Source organism: Oryzias latipes, chromosome 22 (genome assembly GCF_053564925.1).
Source record: "Oryzias latipes strain Hd-rR chromosome 22, Olatipes_Hd-rR_3.1".
NCBI lineage: Eukaryota > Metazoa > Chordata > Actinopteri > Beloniformes > Adrianichthyidae > Oryzias > Oryzias latipes.
The window spans coordinates 29,043,455-29,057,529 of NC_136258.1; the positions used below are offsets into that span (position 1 = coordinate 29,043,455).

The window sequence follows — 14,075 nt, forward strand, 5'->3', positions numbered from 1 at the left end:
ATTGGATGGTTGGATGGATGGTTGGTTGGATGGATGGTTGGATGGACGATTGGATGGGTGATTAGATGGATGGTTGGTTGGATGGATGGTTGGTTGGATGGATGTTTGGTTGGTTGGATGATTGGTTGGATGTTTGGTTGGTTGGATGATTGGATGGATGGTTTAGTTTCTGGGTTCTCGGAGCGTCTGTAAACCTCAAACTTGTGTTTTTCATTCCGACTGTTCAATCATCCGTGGAAACACAGTAAAGACAGCAATAAATCAAACTTTAATTCTTCAAATAGAAAAGAATCGAGTTAAATAGAGAAACAGTCCAACCTCGATGGTCCTCAGTACATTAAACGTTTGTCTCAAAGTGGGAAAAGAAAAGCCATTTTCACCGTAATAAATAATAAAACGTCTCCTATACGTCAGATACTTGTGATGCATGTGTGTACAGATAAAGTCACGTACAGTAAAAAGTTCTTTTCAAGTTTATCAAACAGAAAATACTCAAAACAGAAAAACAAAAGAGTTGATTGCATTTGTTTGTCATTCCCAAGGCCTCTGTAACCGTCGCCATTCAGAGTCTGTAATAAATAAAATGTGATATTATTATTTAAAGATTGTAGTGCATCACTGTAAAAGAACAAATAGTGCAAGTTCTTGTTTTTTTTTGCGCAAATAAATCTGTCAAATTTCAGAGACATCAAAGAGGAATGACGACAATGAGGCAGAGTCTGCGGAGGGCGGCGCCGGCGAGGCCGGCGTCCGTCCGCACCGCGGCTTCCTCTGCAGCCTTGGCAGCAAAAACAAGAAAAACTAAAAAAGCATCGGGGTGTGAATAACCATGGCAGACGTATTTGGCAAAAATATGAAAGGATTTCCAAAAGAAAAGCCTCCAGAAGCTTCTTACACTCATCTGTGTCATAAATCCAGAGAAACGACGGATGCATAGAAATGAATCACCCACAGCTTGGAGAACTTCCTGTTGCAGCATTTCTGAGACGCCAGCCGGACGTCTCCGCCTGGGCCGGACACTTTACCGGGACCCCGGCGGCGTTTCAAACCTCTGCGCCCAACTCGATGACCCCCACTTCGATGATGGGCACGAGCTTATCTTCCACCTGAACCAGCAGGATGGTCTTGTCGATATGGGAGCGGTTGGCCGGGTCGCGGCTACAAGGCACCCACCGGTGAATCACCTGCAGGGGGGGAGAGGACCACAGGGGGAGCGTTGGAGCAGAAACAGAAAGTGGGGGGCTTTTACTCTGAAGACTCACGTGCCCCTCCATGCCCTCTGTGGGGCTCCAGTCCCTCCAGCAGGTCCGCCCCGCCCTCAGCCTCAGGGCCTCGTCGGGCCACTGCAGCTCCTTCCTCTTGGACAGGTGGATGTTCTCCAGAACCTGAGTCGCATCTACGATCTGGAGGGGGGGGGGGGGGGGGGGGGCATTCATGTCAGACGGCGCAGCAAACGCCACGCCCTCCCGCCGCGACAGCCTCGGCTTACACACCTGCACCCTGTAGGAGATGTCGTCCCTGCGGACGGTGGAGACGGCGGGGTTGTGCTGCTGCGGGTGGTGCTGGTGATGGTGGCCGAGCGAGTCCGTCACGGCCGTGCAGACGCCGTCGTTGCTCAGAAGGCCCACCAGCGTGTGGCGCTTGCAGGGGGGGATGCTGTGGCTGGAGAGGGAGGACGAGGGGCCGGCGGGGTCGGAGGTGGACCCCAGCCGCAGGTGCAGGGAGGTGGGGAGCGTGCGCAGCGACAGCTGGCTGGTGGAGGAGCGGCGGCAGGGCTCCAGCGCCGTGGTGGAGGTGCGCAGGGAGGAGTGGCGGCTGCTGCTGTAGCGGTACGAAGACGACTGACTCGCCATGGAGGCCCGGGCGGGGGAGTGACGGACCAGACCGGACTGGACCGACTGAGAACTCTGACTGGTGCCTGTGCAGGGAGAGGGGGGCGGGGTCAGACAGAAGGTTACACTTTCCTTTAGCCCCACCCCCTCGCACAGCTGTTCTCACCCAGTGAATGAAGCGGGTATGAGCGAGGAGGCGCCGGTCCAGACATGCCGCCCTGCGACATGGAGCTCTGCTGGGAGTCGGCCCCCGTCCCGTTCCCGCTGGACAACCCCCCCGCCTCCGAGTCCTCTATGTTCCCGCCGCTGTTGCACCCCGCCCCGCAGCCTTTCCTCAACCTGCCAGGAGACCGCTGAGCGTGAGCGACGGCGGGACGCCCGCCTCCCCTCAGAGGGGCACTGGAGCCAGCCCTACCTGTGCCAGGTGCTGTGGAGGAAGTTGCGGATGCTGGCGATGCTGATGGGCCCCCCCAGGATGTGTCCGAGCTGGGGGTGGGAGTTACAGTAGGAGGTGGTCAGCGGCGAGACGTAGATGGGGTACCCGATGGGCTGGTCGCAGGACGAGTTGATCATGTTCCTCAGAGCCTGCTTGGCGTTCTGGATGCTGCCGCGCTCGGGGTTTCGGTTTCTCAGGAACACCAGCTCCTGCTGTTGCCCCGCCCACAGTCCTCGGACACACTCCTTGTTCACCTGCAGCACAACAGAAAGTTCTTACCGAGGTCTGGGCCGAGTCGGCGCCAACCCGTGCCCAGCAGCCCACCTTGATGACGCGGAAGCTGAGGTACCGCCGGTTCAGCATGATGATCTTGTACTCGTTGGTGCCTTCGTCCAGGACGTGGCGCAGGGCGAGCAGGGACGGCGAATTGGACAGGACGGCGCTCCTCCAGGCCGGGTCGCCCTCGTGAGCGATGACCAGGTTCTGCTGGTGGGAGGAGATGGCCTCATAAAGCACGGCGGGCTCGTCGTACTCGTCGGGGGACGTGAAGTGGTCCTGACGGAGAGGAGAAGAACCTATGATCCGAGTCCTCCTGAAGCCGGAGAACAGAACCAACTCGTGGCGCCGCCTCACCTGGTGAAGCTTCAGGGACATTCGGATTCCAGGAACCACGACTTTCCTGAGCAGCTCCATGTCGGCGAAGATCCACTCGTCTCGCACGGAGGAGATGCGGAAGTCTCCTTTGAACAGGGCGTGAAGGCCGTACAGGAAAGACTCCAGATTGCTGCAAAGCAGGAACCGGACCAGCAGAACATCATCAGAACCTTCATTCTCGTCCAGTTTTAATGTCATCAGAGGTTCTGCGGCGTGTTTTTAACGCCAGGCGAGTTCAAATGTCTGAACTTTGCAGAATTGGCATCACGTCGACCAATCAGGAACTCAGCTTTAGATGACGTAATCCAGAATGGAGGAGAATCTGATCGTTCTTCTCCAGAACTTTAGGATATTTTTCTGTTTGCATGGAGACAGTAATAAAAATCTCTTCCATTTTATTCTTGTTTTTACTATCTATCCTCCTCTGACTAATGCGGGGCAGCGAGTCATCGAAGGGGGTCACAGAAAGACAGAAGTGCCACAGCTGCTGCAGCAGAATGCAGCAGAATCTGTCAATGACGTGATAACCGATGCTTTTGGCAGAACTCCTCACATTAAATAAACCGGATCTCTAGACATCATCCGTGTTTTAGCACCAGCCAAATGTCAGAAAGATGGAATCTGCTGGAATGTTTTTAAAGTCCTGATCGATCATCTTTGGATGACGCCGTTTTTAGCCAAAATCTAAGAACCTGTGTTGTTTTCTAGGAGACAGTTTCATCAACGAATTCACCTCTGAGTTGTGGGCGGGACCACCCCCACTTCCCATCATCCATCTGTCTACACTCTCTCCCACTAGCATACAGCCTCACATCGCCGACATAACGGTTAGATGGAATTATCCAGCCGTCCAGGTTGGACTCAGATGTATTTGTCTGCAGGTGGATCAGAAAGGGGCGGAGCCGGGAGCTTGTGGCCCGCCCACTATTTTGTAACGACCTTTTTCAAACTATTCATCTGCTCCTGAATCACAACAATTTGAATAAAGAAACGCTCAATTACAGCTTCAGTTTCTTTACAAATGGTCTCAATCAGAAGATCATGTTCAAAACGTCATTTTTTCATCAGTGGCTCTTTAAAACTTGCTAAATCTTTCTATTTATTCCTGTTTTAACATTTCGTTGTAAACATTCTTAAGCACTTGGATCCGTAGGAGGAACATGCGGGAAAACAAAGGTTCTTGTTTTCTGGCGTTCCGCTTCCCCTGGTTCCAAATCTCTGCAGAATCACCCCCCCCCCCCACATCGTCACGCTAACGGCCTCGTTACAGAGATTTCTGGGTAACCTGGACATGTGATGGGCGGCCGTTCCCAGCGCTCTCCTCCCCAGCACGCACAGGCCGAAGCAGAGCAGCACCAGCGGCGAGTCCTTCTCACAGTCCAGCGGCTGCAGAGCAGACGGGAGTCGTTAGCGGCGTCGGCGCCTTCGAGGCGCCGTTCTTCCTGAACGCACTGACCTTGGCCCTGCGAGAGTTGCAGTACTGGATCCAGCCCAGGTAGACCCCGCAGAAGCTGTCTCTGGAGATGCCCGCCAGCCGATGGTCGTAGTCTTCGTCGATGTTGGGGTTGAAGGTGGGGTCCAGGTCCACGTAGTTCCTTTCTCCGCATCCTCGCAGCCCCTCCTTCATGGCCTCGTTGGCCAGCCACTCCTCCAGTTTGGAGGAGGCGATCACGTAGAAGATGATACCCTGAAGGCAGAGTGGGAGGGAGCGTGAGCAAAGGCCCCCCCGTGCACAGCAGCCTTCAGCGGGCGGGGCTCCACACCTTCACGTAGTAGGTGGTGAGGATGCGGCGCAGGTCGAACACCTGCAGCATGGAGGCGGCGCTGTTGTCCGTGATGCTGTAGCCCTCCAGGACGTACTTGGTGACCAGGACCTCCCAGGCCAGCCAGCGCTGCCCGAAGGCGGCGTTGAAGGACAGGAAGTGAGGAAGATGGCCGGGCTCGCAGCAGCAGCAGGCCTCGTCTTCCTCCACCCCTTCAGTGATGGCCTCCACCTCCCTCTGCTGACAGTACGTTCCTGGAAGGGAGGAGGCGGAGCGTCAGCTGGAACGCCGTTTTCAGAGACATGGTTGTGTCTAAATTCGCCATTTTGTCCGAATCTACAAATCTAAAATCTAGATCCCTGGAAACTTTCCAGAAGTCCCTGTGAATACCAAGTGTGCATCGATGCTCAATAGATTGGCGAATATAGACCACAATGCATTGCGTTTGAACGAATTTTCATTCGAAAAAAAATTATTTTCATTTATTTTGTATAAATCCTCCAACTTTTTCTCACCAGAACAGAGTTGATTCACTCATATTTACTGTTCATATTTATCCAGTTTTTAATGCAGAGACCTAGTGTCGACGTGTCGTTAATAATGAAGTCCTGCACCGTGTGGACTTTCAGCCGGTAGCAGTGAGGGATTCAGACACAAGCAGGATCTGTAAAACCGGTCTAGTGGCAGCCTGGGGTTCTGCTGCAGACGGATCCACCAGTGTTTGCTGCCCACGGGATCCTTACCTCTCTCTCTCTCTACATACAGTACAGACCAAAGGTTTGGACACACCTTTTGTTCAAAATCCTGTTTTTCCACCGACCTCAGATGTTAAAATCCCCTCACTTTTCGCTTAGTTTGTGTTCATAAAAAAAAAAAACGGCCGGCGTGGAGCCGCCCCCCTCACCTCTGAACTCCAGCCCCCGCAGCTGAAAGGTCACCAGGCCGTTGCCGATTTCAATCAGGTGCACCAGAGCGTTCAGGTAGTCGGAGGCCAGGATGAAGCAGTCCCCGGTGCTGAAGTTGCCCCAGCGGCCCAGCAGCAGGTCTCCACACAGGCTGTGCTGCAGCGAGCGGGTCAGGTGCTCGTAGAAGATGGAGTTCAGGTTGTTGTCGTCTGAGCCTGAGGAGACAGGAGCGTTCAGGAGGAGGAGCCGCCCCCGCATCCCCATCCGAGACGCCGCCTCACCTGGGTTCCTGTCCAGCTGAGAAGCCAGCCGCGTGTTGGAGTGATCCACCCTCTTGGTGCTGCAGGTAGAGAAGGTTCAGGTGAAAACGAGCTCAGATCCTCCAAACCTCACCTTCCTCTGCAGATTTTCATACTTATAGTCTCGCTCCCAGAACTTGACGGGTCGAACGTAGGAGGTGATGAAGATGGCGCTTCCGAGGAAAGGGTTGAGAGGCGTGGAGAAGACGGCCGACACCACCGCCTGGAGAAACAACATGGCGGAGTCTGCAGGAGATCGGGTCAAGGTCACCTGGAGGAGATGAGGAGTGTTTCCTGGCGACAGGACAGAGGTGGAAGGATACGAGGCACGGCGAAGGGCTGAGCAAAGGCGTGGAAGGCCGACCCCCAGGTGATCTGCCACGGAGCGATGTAGGTGTACACGAAGTGCAGCTTGTAGACCAGCTCCCACAGCTGAGGAGGCGGAGCAAAAACAGAGAGTCACGCCGAGAGAAACGGCCCCGAAAAAGGCGCTCGAGCCTCGCAAACCCGAATCACCTCACCTTACTGAAGAGGATGGACATGAGGAAGAGGTCCAGCAGCAGCGTCTCCGACAGATGCCGGAAGTCGAAGGTGAAGAAGAGGACGGTGAAGAGGATGGTCACGTACTGGTAGGTGGGGCTGCTGTAAGAAGAGCGAAGAAGCTTCAAGCCGGCTATGGTGATCATCAGAGCGCCGACCCTGCGACCGAAACAGAAACCACGGGAGTCAGCATCCGCGCGGGATCCGCCACGAACGCACCGCAAAAAACACGGAAAACGCCGTTCAGGTGTGGAAAAACAGATGAAGCTTCGTTCTGAACAAGAAACGCTGAAAAAGGTGGAAGACGGCTAAAAAAAAGGCAAAAAAAAAAAAGAAGCTAAATTAAAGGACAAACAACGTTTAAGTGCAGAATTAAAAAAACCTGAAAACTCTCAATGCAGAAAAAAAAAGCTTTAAAGAGTCAGAAAAAAAACAACGTCTGAATAATCTTAATTATCTACAAAGCAGAACCAACAGAAACAGAATAATCCCAATTAGGTGTTAGACAAATTCATCCATTTAAAATAAATATGGGGGGGGGGGGGGGGATTCTACCAGCAGACCGGTTTTGGAGGGAAGGCTTAAAATGGTCATGTATACCATTAAGGGGTTTGTTTAATGATATTTAAGATTTTTAAGGGATTGTGTTTTTTTTTAAATGTAAGTGTTTAAAAAAATCTTTAGGAGCTTTTAATGGAGTATTTAAGGGATTTTCAGTGCTTTAGGGTTCTTAAGGATATCAAAGGAATATGAAGCGATTTTAAAAGATAAAGGAGTTTTTAAATGATACATCAACTGTTTAAGGGACTTACAGAGATATACAAGAGTTTTAAAGGGTACCTTGGGGATTTTTGTGGTTTTAGGGAAATCTAAAAGGTTTTAGGAGAATTTAAGGGGTTTCTAAGGAGCATTTAAAATAGAATAACCTTTATTTTAACTGCCATCAGGTAAATTGTAGGTGGTCTATCATATTTAAGGTGGTTTAGGGTGGCTTTAATGAATATTTAAGGGTTTTAGACGAATATCTTTAAGAGACATTTTATGGTTTATGAGAACTTAAGTGGTTCTAAGGAATATTCATGGTGGTTTAAGGTCATTTAATTGTTTGAATGAATATTTAAGGGGTTTTAAAGAATTTCTAGTTTTTAGAGATGTTGTCGATATTTTAAGGGGTGTGAGGGAATTAAATTGGTCTAAATAATATTTATATGGTATATTTAATGTTTCTATGGGACATTTAAGGGTTTCTAAGTGATATTTGGGGGGTTCTGGACAAATCTTCTCAGTGTTCACGTAAAAAACAAACTACAGAGTGTGGACAAAAACTACCAACCAAACAGAGCTGGTTTCCACGGAAACCAGGAGTCATGGCATCCTTCCACCTTAAGATTATAAGTGAATCTGACTAACGGACTCAGATTTTTGCTGGTTATGGGGTTTCTTTCAGCATGGAGACCTTTGATGGACTGAGATTTTGGAACCAGATCCGTCCTGCTTCCTTCAAACATCTCCTTATCAGAACCACGTCACCCGCCTCCTCTAGAATCAAGAGGCAGTGACTGGAAAGTCCTTCAGCAGACGGGGGCCCACTCACTCCGTGTCCAGCTTCTTCGGGCTGGCGAGCTCTCTGGCGCTGCCGCTCAGCTCGTTCAGGATGACCAGCGGGTAGAGGACGTTCTTCTCCACGAACAGCAGCCAAACGTGAAGCTTTTCAAACCACATGACGTGAGCGGCGTCTGACAAGACGAGAAGCGGGACGTTTGGACGTGACCTTTATTGAACGTGCGTGTTTCTGTGGAGTGGCGACAGACGGCGGGCGCTCACCCCTGACTTCGAACTGGTAGTACTCCTTGGTTTTGAGCAGCGGGTGGGAGAAGCAGAACCAGGGCAGCTGCTTTCGGACCTGGGGCAGCAGGTAGTGGGTGAGCAGCCCCACGGCGCCCAGCAGGGCGTACAGGACGTAGCTGAGGAAAGGCTGAGAAGACCACACCTTCAGAAATGGGAAGTTCTTCGGACCGAGAGCGGCTTGGCGCTCCTGTACCTGCAGGGCTATAAACACGGTGCTGACGTGGATGGCGAAGTAAAGCACCGCGATGACCACGCAGACGATCAGGTCCGACTGCAGCCGCTCGTTCTGCTCACAAACCCAGAATGTGGTTACAAGAACCAGTGTTCCACCGAAAACGACGGACGGCGTGATCGCTGTTCTCACCACGGACGCCCGCAGCTTCTCCGGCAGAGGGTCCTGGACCTCCGACAGCGGATCCTCCGGGTTCTGGTCCCTCAGATTTGGTAACATCTTGGACTGGATGAGCGAGCTGGGAGTCAGAGACACAGAAGCAGAAGTCACAGATCTGCTCTGCTGCATCACGACACACTGATGGAACGAACGCCATGGAAACGGCGATGCGCGTCGGGTCCGTGCCGCAGGACTCACATGAGCACGGACGGGTCGCTGCTCTGCCGGCTCAGGTGGTAAGACAGCGCCACCAGGAGGCCGCAGAACACAGAAAACAAGACGGGGATGTGGTGCGGCTCCCAGGTCTCCTAAAACACGGAGAGGAAACGTTTCTGTAAGAAGAGCGACCTTTGGAGCAGCTTTTGTTTGTCCTCGCCAAAAGAAAGTAGGCCTCAAAGTCAACCCAGTCACACAATCTTAGACAGTAAAACGCACGGCTGAGGGTCGTTATTTAGTCAGGGTGTATATTAAGATAAACCCCTTTAGTTTTTTGATTTATTTATTGCATTTTATCTTTTAAATGTATATTTTACTTTTTTTTACAGAGGGAAGAGAGAGGGTAAAAGGGTGAAGGGGGGGGGGGGGGGGGGGGGGGGCTGATAGCTGCTAAACGTTTACATTGAACTGGATGCCGGAAAATTCCGGCGTGACTTCTCCACCGCGATGTTCATTCTTTTCTTTATTCAAATTGTTGACTATATTTAAAAACAAGATGAGGTTTTCAGAACTTATTTCACTAAGCTGAACTTCAATCTACTTTTTTTCCGTCTACAACTTTGACACTTTACTTTGAAAAATGGTTATACATCCAGTGACTGCAGCGCATTCAGTTTGTTTAGTTTATATCCTCTAAATCCAACATGGTGGAGCCATAATAACATTCCCATTAGTGAATTTTACTATATTCATAAAGATCGTTAATCCGCGGTCTTGTTAATTATTTATACTTACATTTTCAGAAACAGATTGCAAAAATCCGGGTTTGTATTTGGATCCTCATTACAGCGTCTTATTGAATCAGTGACTTTTTTGTCCACGTTTCCAACAGGGTTAAGTGGCAGCCCGACTACTTTGGGAATTTCGTCTATCACAGGTTTTTTATAGAACGCAACTCCCACGATGTACACCATGATACCCTCTAAATGTTTTATGCAGGCAGATGCTCAGGTGGGATTGTGGGAGGAGTTACCTTCAGAGCTCCGTAGCAGAAGCCATAGAGGAGAGCGACGGCGACGATGCTCCTCAGGATGCTGTAGAGGGCCGACAGAAGGCTCGTGGAGGCTGCGGGAAGCAGAGAGGGCCGATGACAGAACCGATGAGCGTCTGCGGCCTCTGACCGAAGAGGTCGAGGCGACGCCCCGCAGAGCGCGGGCGGCTCACTCACCGTTGCCCCCGAACACGTGGATGTCCAGCTGCTCGAAGAGGTACATGACGAAGGTGTTGACCTGAGGCAGCAGCCCCACGAAGAACACGACGGGGAAGCAGAGGGTGAAGACTGCAGAGAGAGTTCAGGACAGCTGTCACAGAGAGATGCTACGTTTCCACGGCAACAGCAGCATCTCTGGCTGAGAAGAGGTTTAAACATTTGTGAGCGTGAAGTGTGAGACTGTAGCTTATAGACTTGTTAAACTTGCTGCAAAGGTTACTGAGTCTTTAGACATTTATTCCTACTGGGGTGATGACCCCGAGCTCCGCCCGTCAGTCCGACTCCTCAGAGCTTTCCTGCACTTTCTGCAGCGCAGCATGCAGCCCAATTCAATTCAATTCAATCCCAAAACCCACAAACTATGGTCTGGAATGCAGATTTTCCAGCTCTGAGCTCTTTAAACTTAAATACTTGTTACATTTCAGCCGTTCAATGACGCAGGTTTGTGTAATGAGAGAGGGGGCGTGGCCTCCCAGGTGTACAGAACAGTTTGGGAGTTTTTACCCTAAAAGCAAAAGGATTCTGAAACAGGAAAACTGAAACCTCACCTCATCCCACAGATCACCTTAGTCTGTCGGTAAGGGGGGGGGGGCACATGCGGTTTTGGAATGAACGCTCATAATGGGGATGCCTGCTATTTAGGTGTTCATTTAAGGATATTTAACATTTTTAAGGGATTTTTAACCGTTTTTAAAGGAGCTTTAGGGATATGCAAGGATTTTAGAAAAATATTTAGGAGCTTTTAATGGAGTTTCAAAGAGTATTTTGGGATGTTAAAGGGATATTAAATGATGTAAGTGGATTTCAAGAGTTTCCAAGTCTGTTGGCCGCAAAAAAATAAAGCAAACGTGGAAACCGACGTCCTACGGACACTTTCTGAGGCGGGACCGTTTCTGCAGCTGTCAGGAAAAATCACGATGGTTGCAAAACATCTCATCCGCGAAAGACAGACCCCGCCCCCTGCGCTCGCCCTTAACCCTGAAGCAGAAACTTTGGAGCAGACTAAGAACTGATCATGAACAGAGCGGAGGAGAAGCTTCGTCCCGGATTGGCCAGAATTAGCTGATTTTAAAATAAACTTTTGATAATTAAAAACGTAAAAGATAGAAAAATGGGAGAAAAGGAAGCGTGTTTGTGTTTTCATTAGACAGCTGTCTTCCCAAAGACCTTGTTGTAAAAACCCTCCTATTTGGTTCCTTCTTTTTTAAATGAATTGAGAGGCCGTTAACAGTAAAGGAGGCGGTGGTTCATTCTGTCTGTAGCGTGGACGGGTTCCTCACACACACACCGTTACAGTGTTTTTCTTTCTATCTTTGATTGGTGCCAGAATTGTCCGGAGCACCTGATTGGACGAGGACGTCCAGCTCAGCATTTAGATGCTGCCGCAGACAGAGGCTTGAGAACAAACACATTCATGAGGATTCAACAGCATTTGAGTTCATTTGATTAATTTAAAGTTACAAAAAACTATTGTGTTTTTCTCTAAAAGGCATAACTCTGTGTTTAAGAACAGCACATCTCGTTCAGAGGTGCATGGAGGCGTACGCACTGATGACGAGGTCGCGGGCGGAGGCCAGCAGCAGCGAGCTGGTGAGGGCCACGCCGTAGAGGGTGAAGCGGGTGGAGGTGGTCCTCAGGCTGCTGTAGTCCAGCAGCCAAATGAGGCCGCAGCACAGGCAGAAGTAGACGGGGCGACTGTACGCGATGATGCGGTTGTGGCCCTGCAAAAAGCCCAGAGAAAACATTAACAAAGATTTTCCACCGTTCATCCTTTCTTCCACTTCTACGTGAAATTGGTTCAAACTAAATTCTTTTTTTGACGCTAAGTGAAAGTCAAAGCCTGAGCCAGCGGCTGAAGAACAGCCGGAACAACGAAAGACACAAAGACGGCGAGAACACGGCATTGTTAGACTAAAAGCAACAAAAACCAACACAACATTCGAACGTTGTTGAAGAAAAACTCGGTTTCCTTCAGTCAAACACGGTGAAAGACGACATTTGTTTTGGGGAAAAGTGACAAACTTACGTGTCTGGGAGAGGAGGAGTCGGGCTGAACGCTCTGTTAAAAAACAAAATGATGGTTTTTTAACTGAAACTGAAGACTCCGGTCGTACCTGACTGTCCGAGTCCAAAACCCACCTTCAGCAGGGAGTACTGGCAGCTGGCGATGACGAGGCAGAACTGAAAGACCCAGATGTCCGTGAAAAAGCCGTGGATGAGCAGAACTGAACCCAGGAAGGCCACCAGCACGGCGAGCAGCACCGCTAGCACGTTCTCCAAAACCTCCCGGTTCCTGGAACGGCCAAGAGAAGTCAGCCAGACCGCAGCTACAGCGTTAGCGGGTCCAGTGTTCCCGCGGCTCCTGACGTCTACATGGCTGCAGAGCAGACGAGCATCTCCATGGAAACAGGTTCTGTCGGAATCTGCAAACCTGACCTCAAACTTCTGCTGCAGTTTGAAAGAATGAAAACATCCTCTGCCTGAATTTTCCTGCATCTCGTCTTCATTCGTTTGAAGTTTTGAGGTCCTCCTCCTGAAGAAACCTCCTATAAAAAACATTCTCTCCCCCAGAACGGAGTTTTCCTTCAGAGCGTTTCTTTCCGCTTCCCGTCCGGTTGCAGGAACGGGCCGCAGTCTCACCTGTCGAACAGCGCCAGCAGGGTGAGCCGGTCGAAGCGCAGGCCGACGCGCAGACACGGCAGGAGCCACAGGCGGTAGTACTGCCGGACCCTGCCGGCAGCCGCGGACGCCGCCGGGCCCTGCTGACCCGCGGGACCGTCCTGCAAATCCGGGCTAACGTCGCCGTCGTGCTGCTCCAGCAGATCCGGGTCCATGGTCAGCAGGCGGTTCAGGCGGATCTGAGGGGGGGAGACCTGTCTCACAGTGAAATCCATCGTCATCCTCACTCCCGACAGCATAAATGACCACAAAGTCGGCTTCTGCATTCACAAAACTGAAGATTCTGACAGATTCTCTGGAAGATCAACCGAGGATTTCGCTGAAAATGTTCTAACTGAGAACTGAAAACGGACACCCAGACATTTCCTCTGCGGATGCAAACGCAGCCGCTCCGTTTGAGGTTCAGACAGACAGAACCTATTCTACAGATCCCGCTCTGACATGGAGATCCGGGCGGAAGATCCCCGCCATCCCTGCTCAGGTGTTGGAGCGCGCCAGTCTCCATGACAACAGAGAGGCCAGAGCTCTCACTTCCAGGGAGGGCAGAGTAAAGGGCCCGCCGCCCGAGACCCCCAAAAAGAGCGGGAAGAGTCTTTCCCCCACGTAAAGCGATGCTCACCAGGTCATGAGGGCAGAAGCGGACTGAGGTAGAACTGGAGAGGTGGGAGTCGCTCTCCCTGCAGAGGAAGAGCAAAGGCGCCGTTCAAATCAAACTTTATTTATACAGCAGTGATGCACGTTTGCTTTAGGGGCTTAAAAACAATTAAAACTGAATGTTCTCAACACACACACACATAAACACACACACACACACAACGAGACATAAAATGACAACTAAAAAAAGAAATAAAAACAGAAAAGTAGGCATAAGTAGTAACAAAATAAAAAAAAACTATAAAAAAGTGTAAATACATTTATTTAAATATCTAAGAAATTTCTTTCTACATTTTTTTAACTAAAAGTCACATAAAAGATGAAAACACATCACGATGCAGCTCCTGCAGCCTCGGCCTGAGGCCCGATCGGACACTAACCACGGGTTATTGGAGGCTCGTCGGGTTGCGGGTTCGAAACTGACCAGGGACATGTCACATCCGCCGGCCTCGTAAAGGGAGGGGGTGAACTTTCCTGGAGACAGCAAAGAGAAGAGCGGCGGATGAACAGGACTGTGGTGAGGCTTCCTCCTGATACCTTCAGGATCCCAAATAAAACTGCAAATCCCAGAATCCTCCAGCTCTGGCTTTCAGGCTGCCATAGCAACGCTCCCTCAGCTCATGTCAACGATAGTTTCAACCGTCTTTA

The 14,075-nt window shown here is 50.7% G+C and overlaps 1 protein-coding gene across 2 annotated transcripts in view; it reads right to left on the reverse strand.

Annotated features, from left to right (window-relative positions):
* Positions 1–245: 245 nt before the first annotated feature.
* pcnx1 (pecanex 1) overlaps positions 246–14,075 on the reverse strand; it is a 28,340-nt gene continuing 14,510 nt past the window's right edge. The window contains exons 9-36 of one of the 2 annotated variants that reach the window (XM_023951610.2): positions 13,808–13,901; positions 13,393–13,450; positions 12,735–12,952; positions 12,234–12,387; positions 12,121–12,153; positions 11,644–11,815; positions 10,053–10,163; positions 9,858–9,949; positions 8,867–8,976; positions 8,642–8,747; positions 8,471–8,563; positions 8,254–8,404; positions 8,024–8,165; positions 6,411–6,588; positions 6,213–6,321; positions 6,006–6,135; positions 5,872–5,930; positions 5,590–5,805; positions 4,686–4,939; positions 4,379–4,609; positions 4,208–4,308; positions 2,902–3,052; positions 2,593–2,823; positions 2,248–2,522; positions 1,999–2,171; positions 1,494–1,918; positions 1,263–1,403; positions 246–1,184 (exon numbers count right to left, since the gene is read on the reverse strand). In XM_023951610.2, coding sequence (XP_023807378.1) covers positions 1,044–1,184; positions 1,263–1,403; positions 1,494–1,918; positions 1,999–2,171; positions 2,248–2,522; positions 2,593–2,823; positions 2,902–3,052; positions 4,208–4,308; positions 4,379–4,609; positions 4,686–4,939; positions 5,590–5,805; positions 5,872–5,930; positions 6,006–6,135; positions 6,213–6,321; positions 6,411–6,588; positions 8,024–8,165; positions 8,254–8,404; positions 8,471–8,563; positions 8,642–8,747; positions 8,867–8,976; positions 9,858–9,949; positions 10,053–10,163; positions 11,644–11,815; positions 12,121–12,153; positions 12,234–12,387; positions 12,735–12,952; positions 13,393–13,450; positions 13,808–13,901 — 4,349 coding nt within the window. In that variant the 3' untranslated portion in view covers positions 246–1,043. Of the gene's footprint in view, positions 1,185–1,262; positions 1,404–1,493; positions 1,919–1,998; positions 2,172–2,247; positions 2,523–2,592; positions 2,824–2,901; positions 3,053–4,207; positions 4,309–4,378; positions 4,610–4,685; positions 4,940–5,589; positions 5,806–5,871; positions 5,931–6,005; positions 6,136–6,212; positions 6,322–6,410; positions 6,589–8,023; positions 8,166–8,253; positions 8,405–8,470; positions 8,564–8,641; positions 8,748–8,866; positions 8,977–9,857; positions 9,950–10,052; positions 10,164–11,643; positions 11,816–12,120; positions 12,154–12,233; positions 12,388–12,734; positions 12,968–13,392; positions 13,451–13,807; positions 13,902–14,075 lie in introns of both variants that reach the window. The other variant, XM_023951609.2, reaches the window with a different exon arrangement.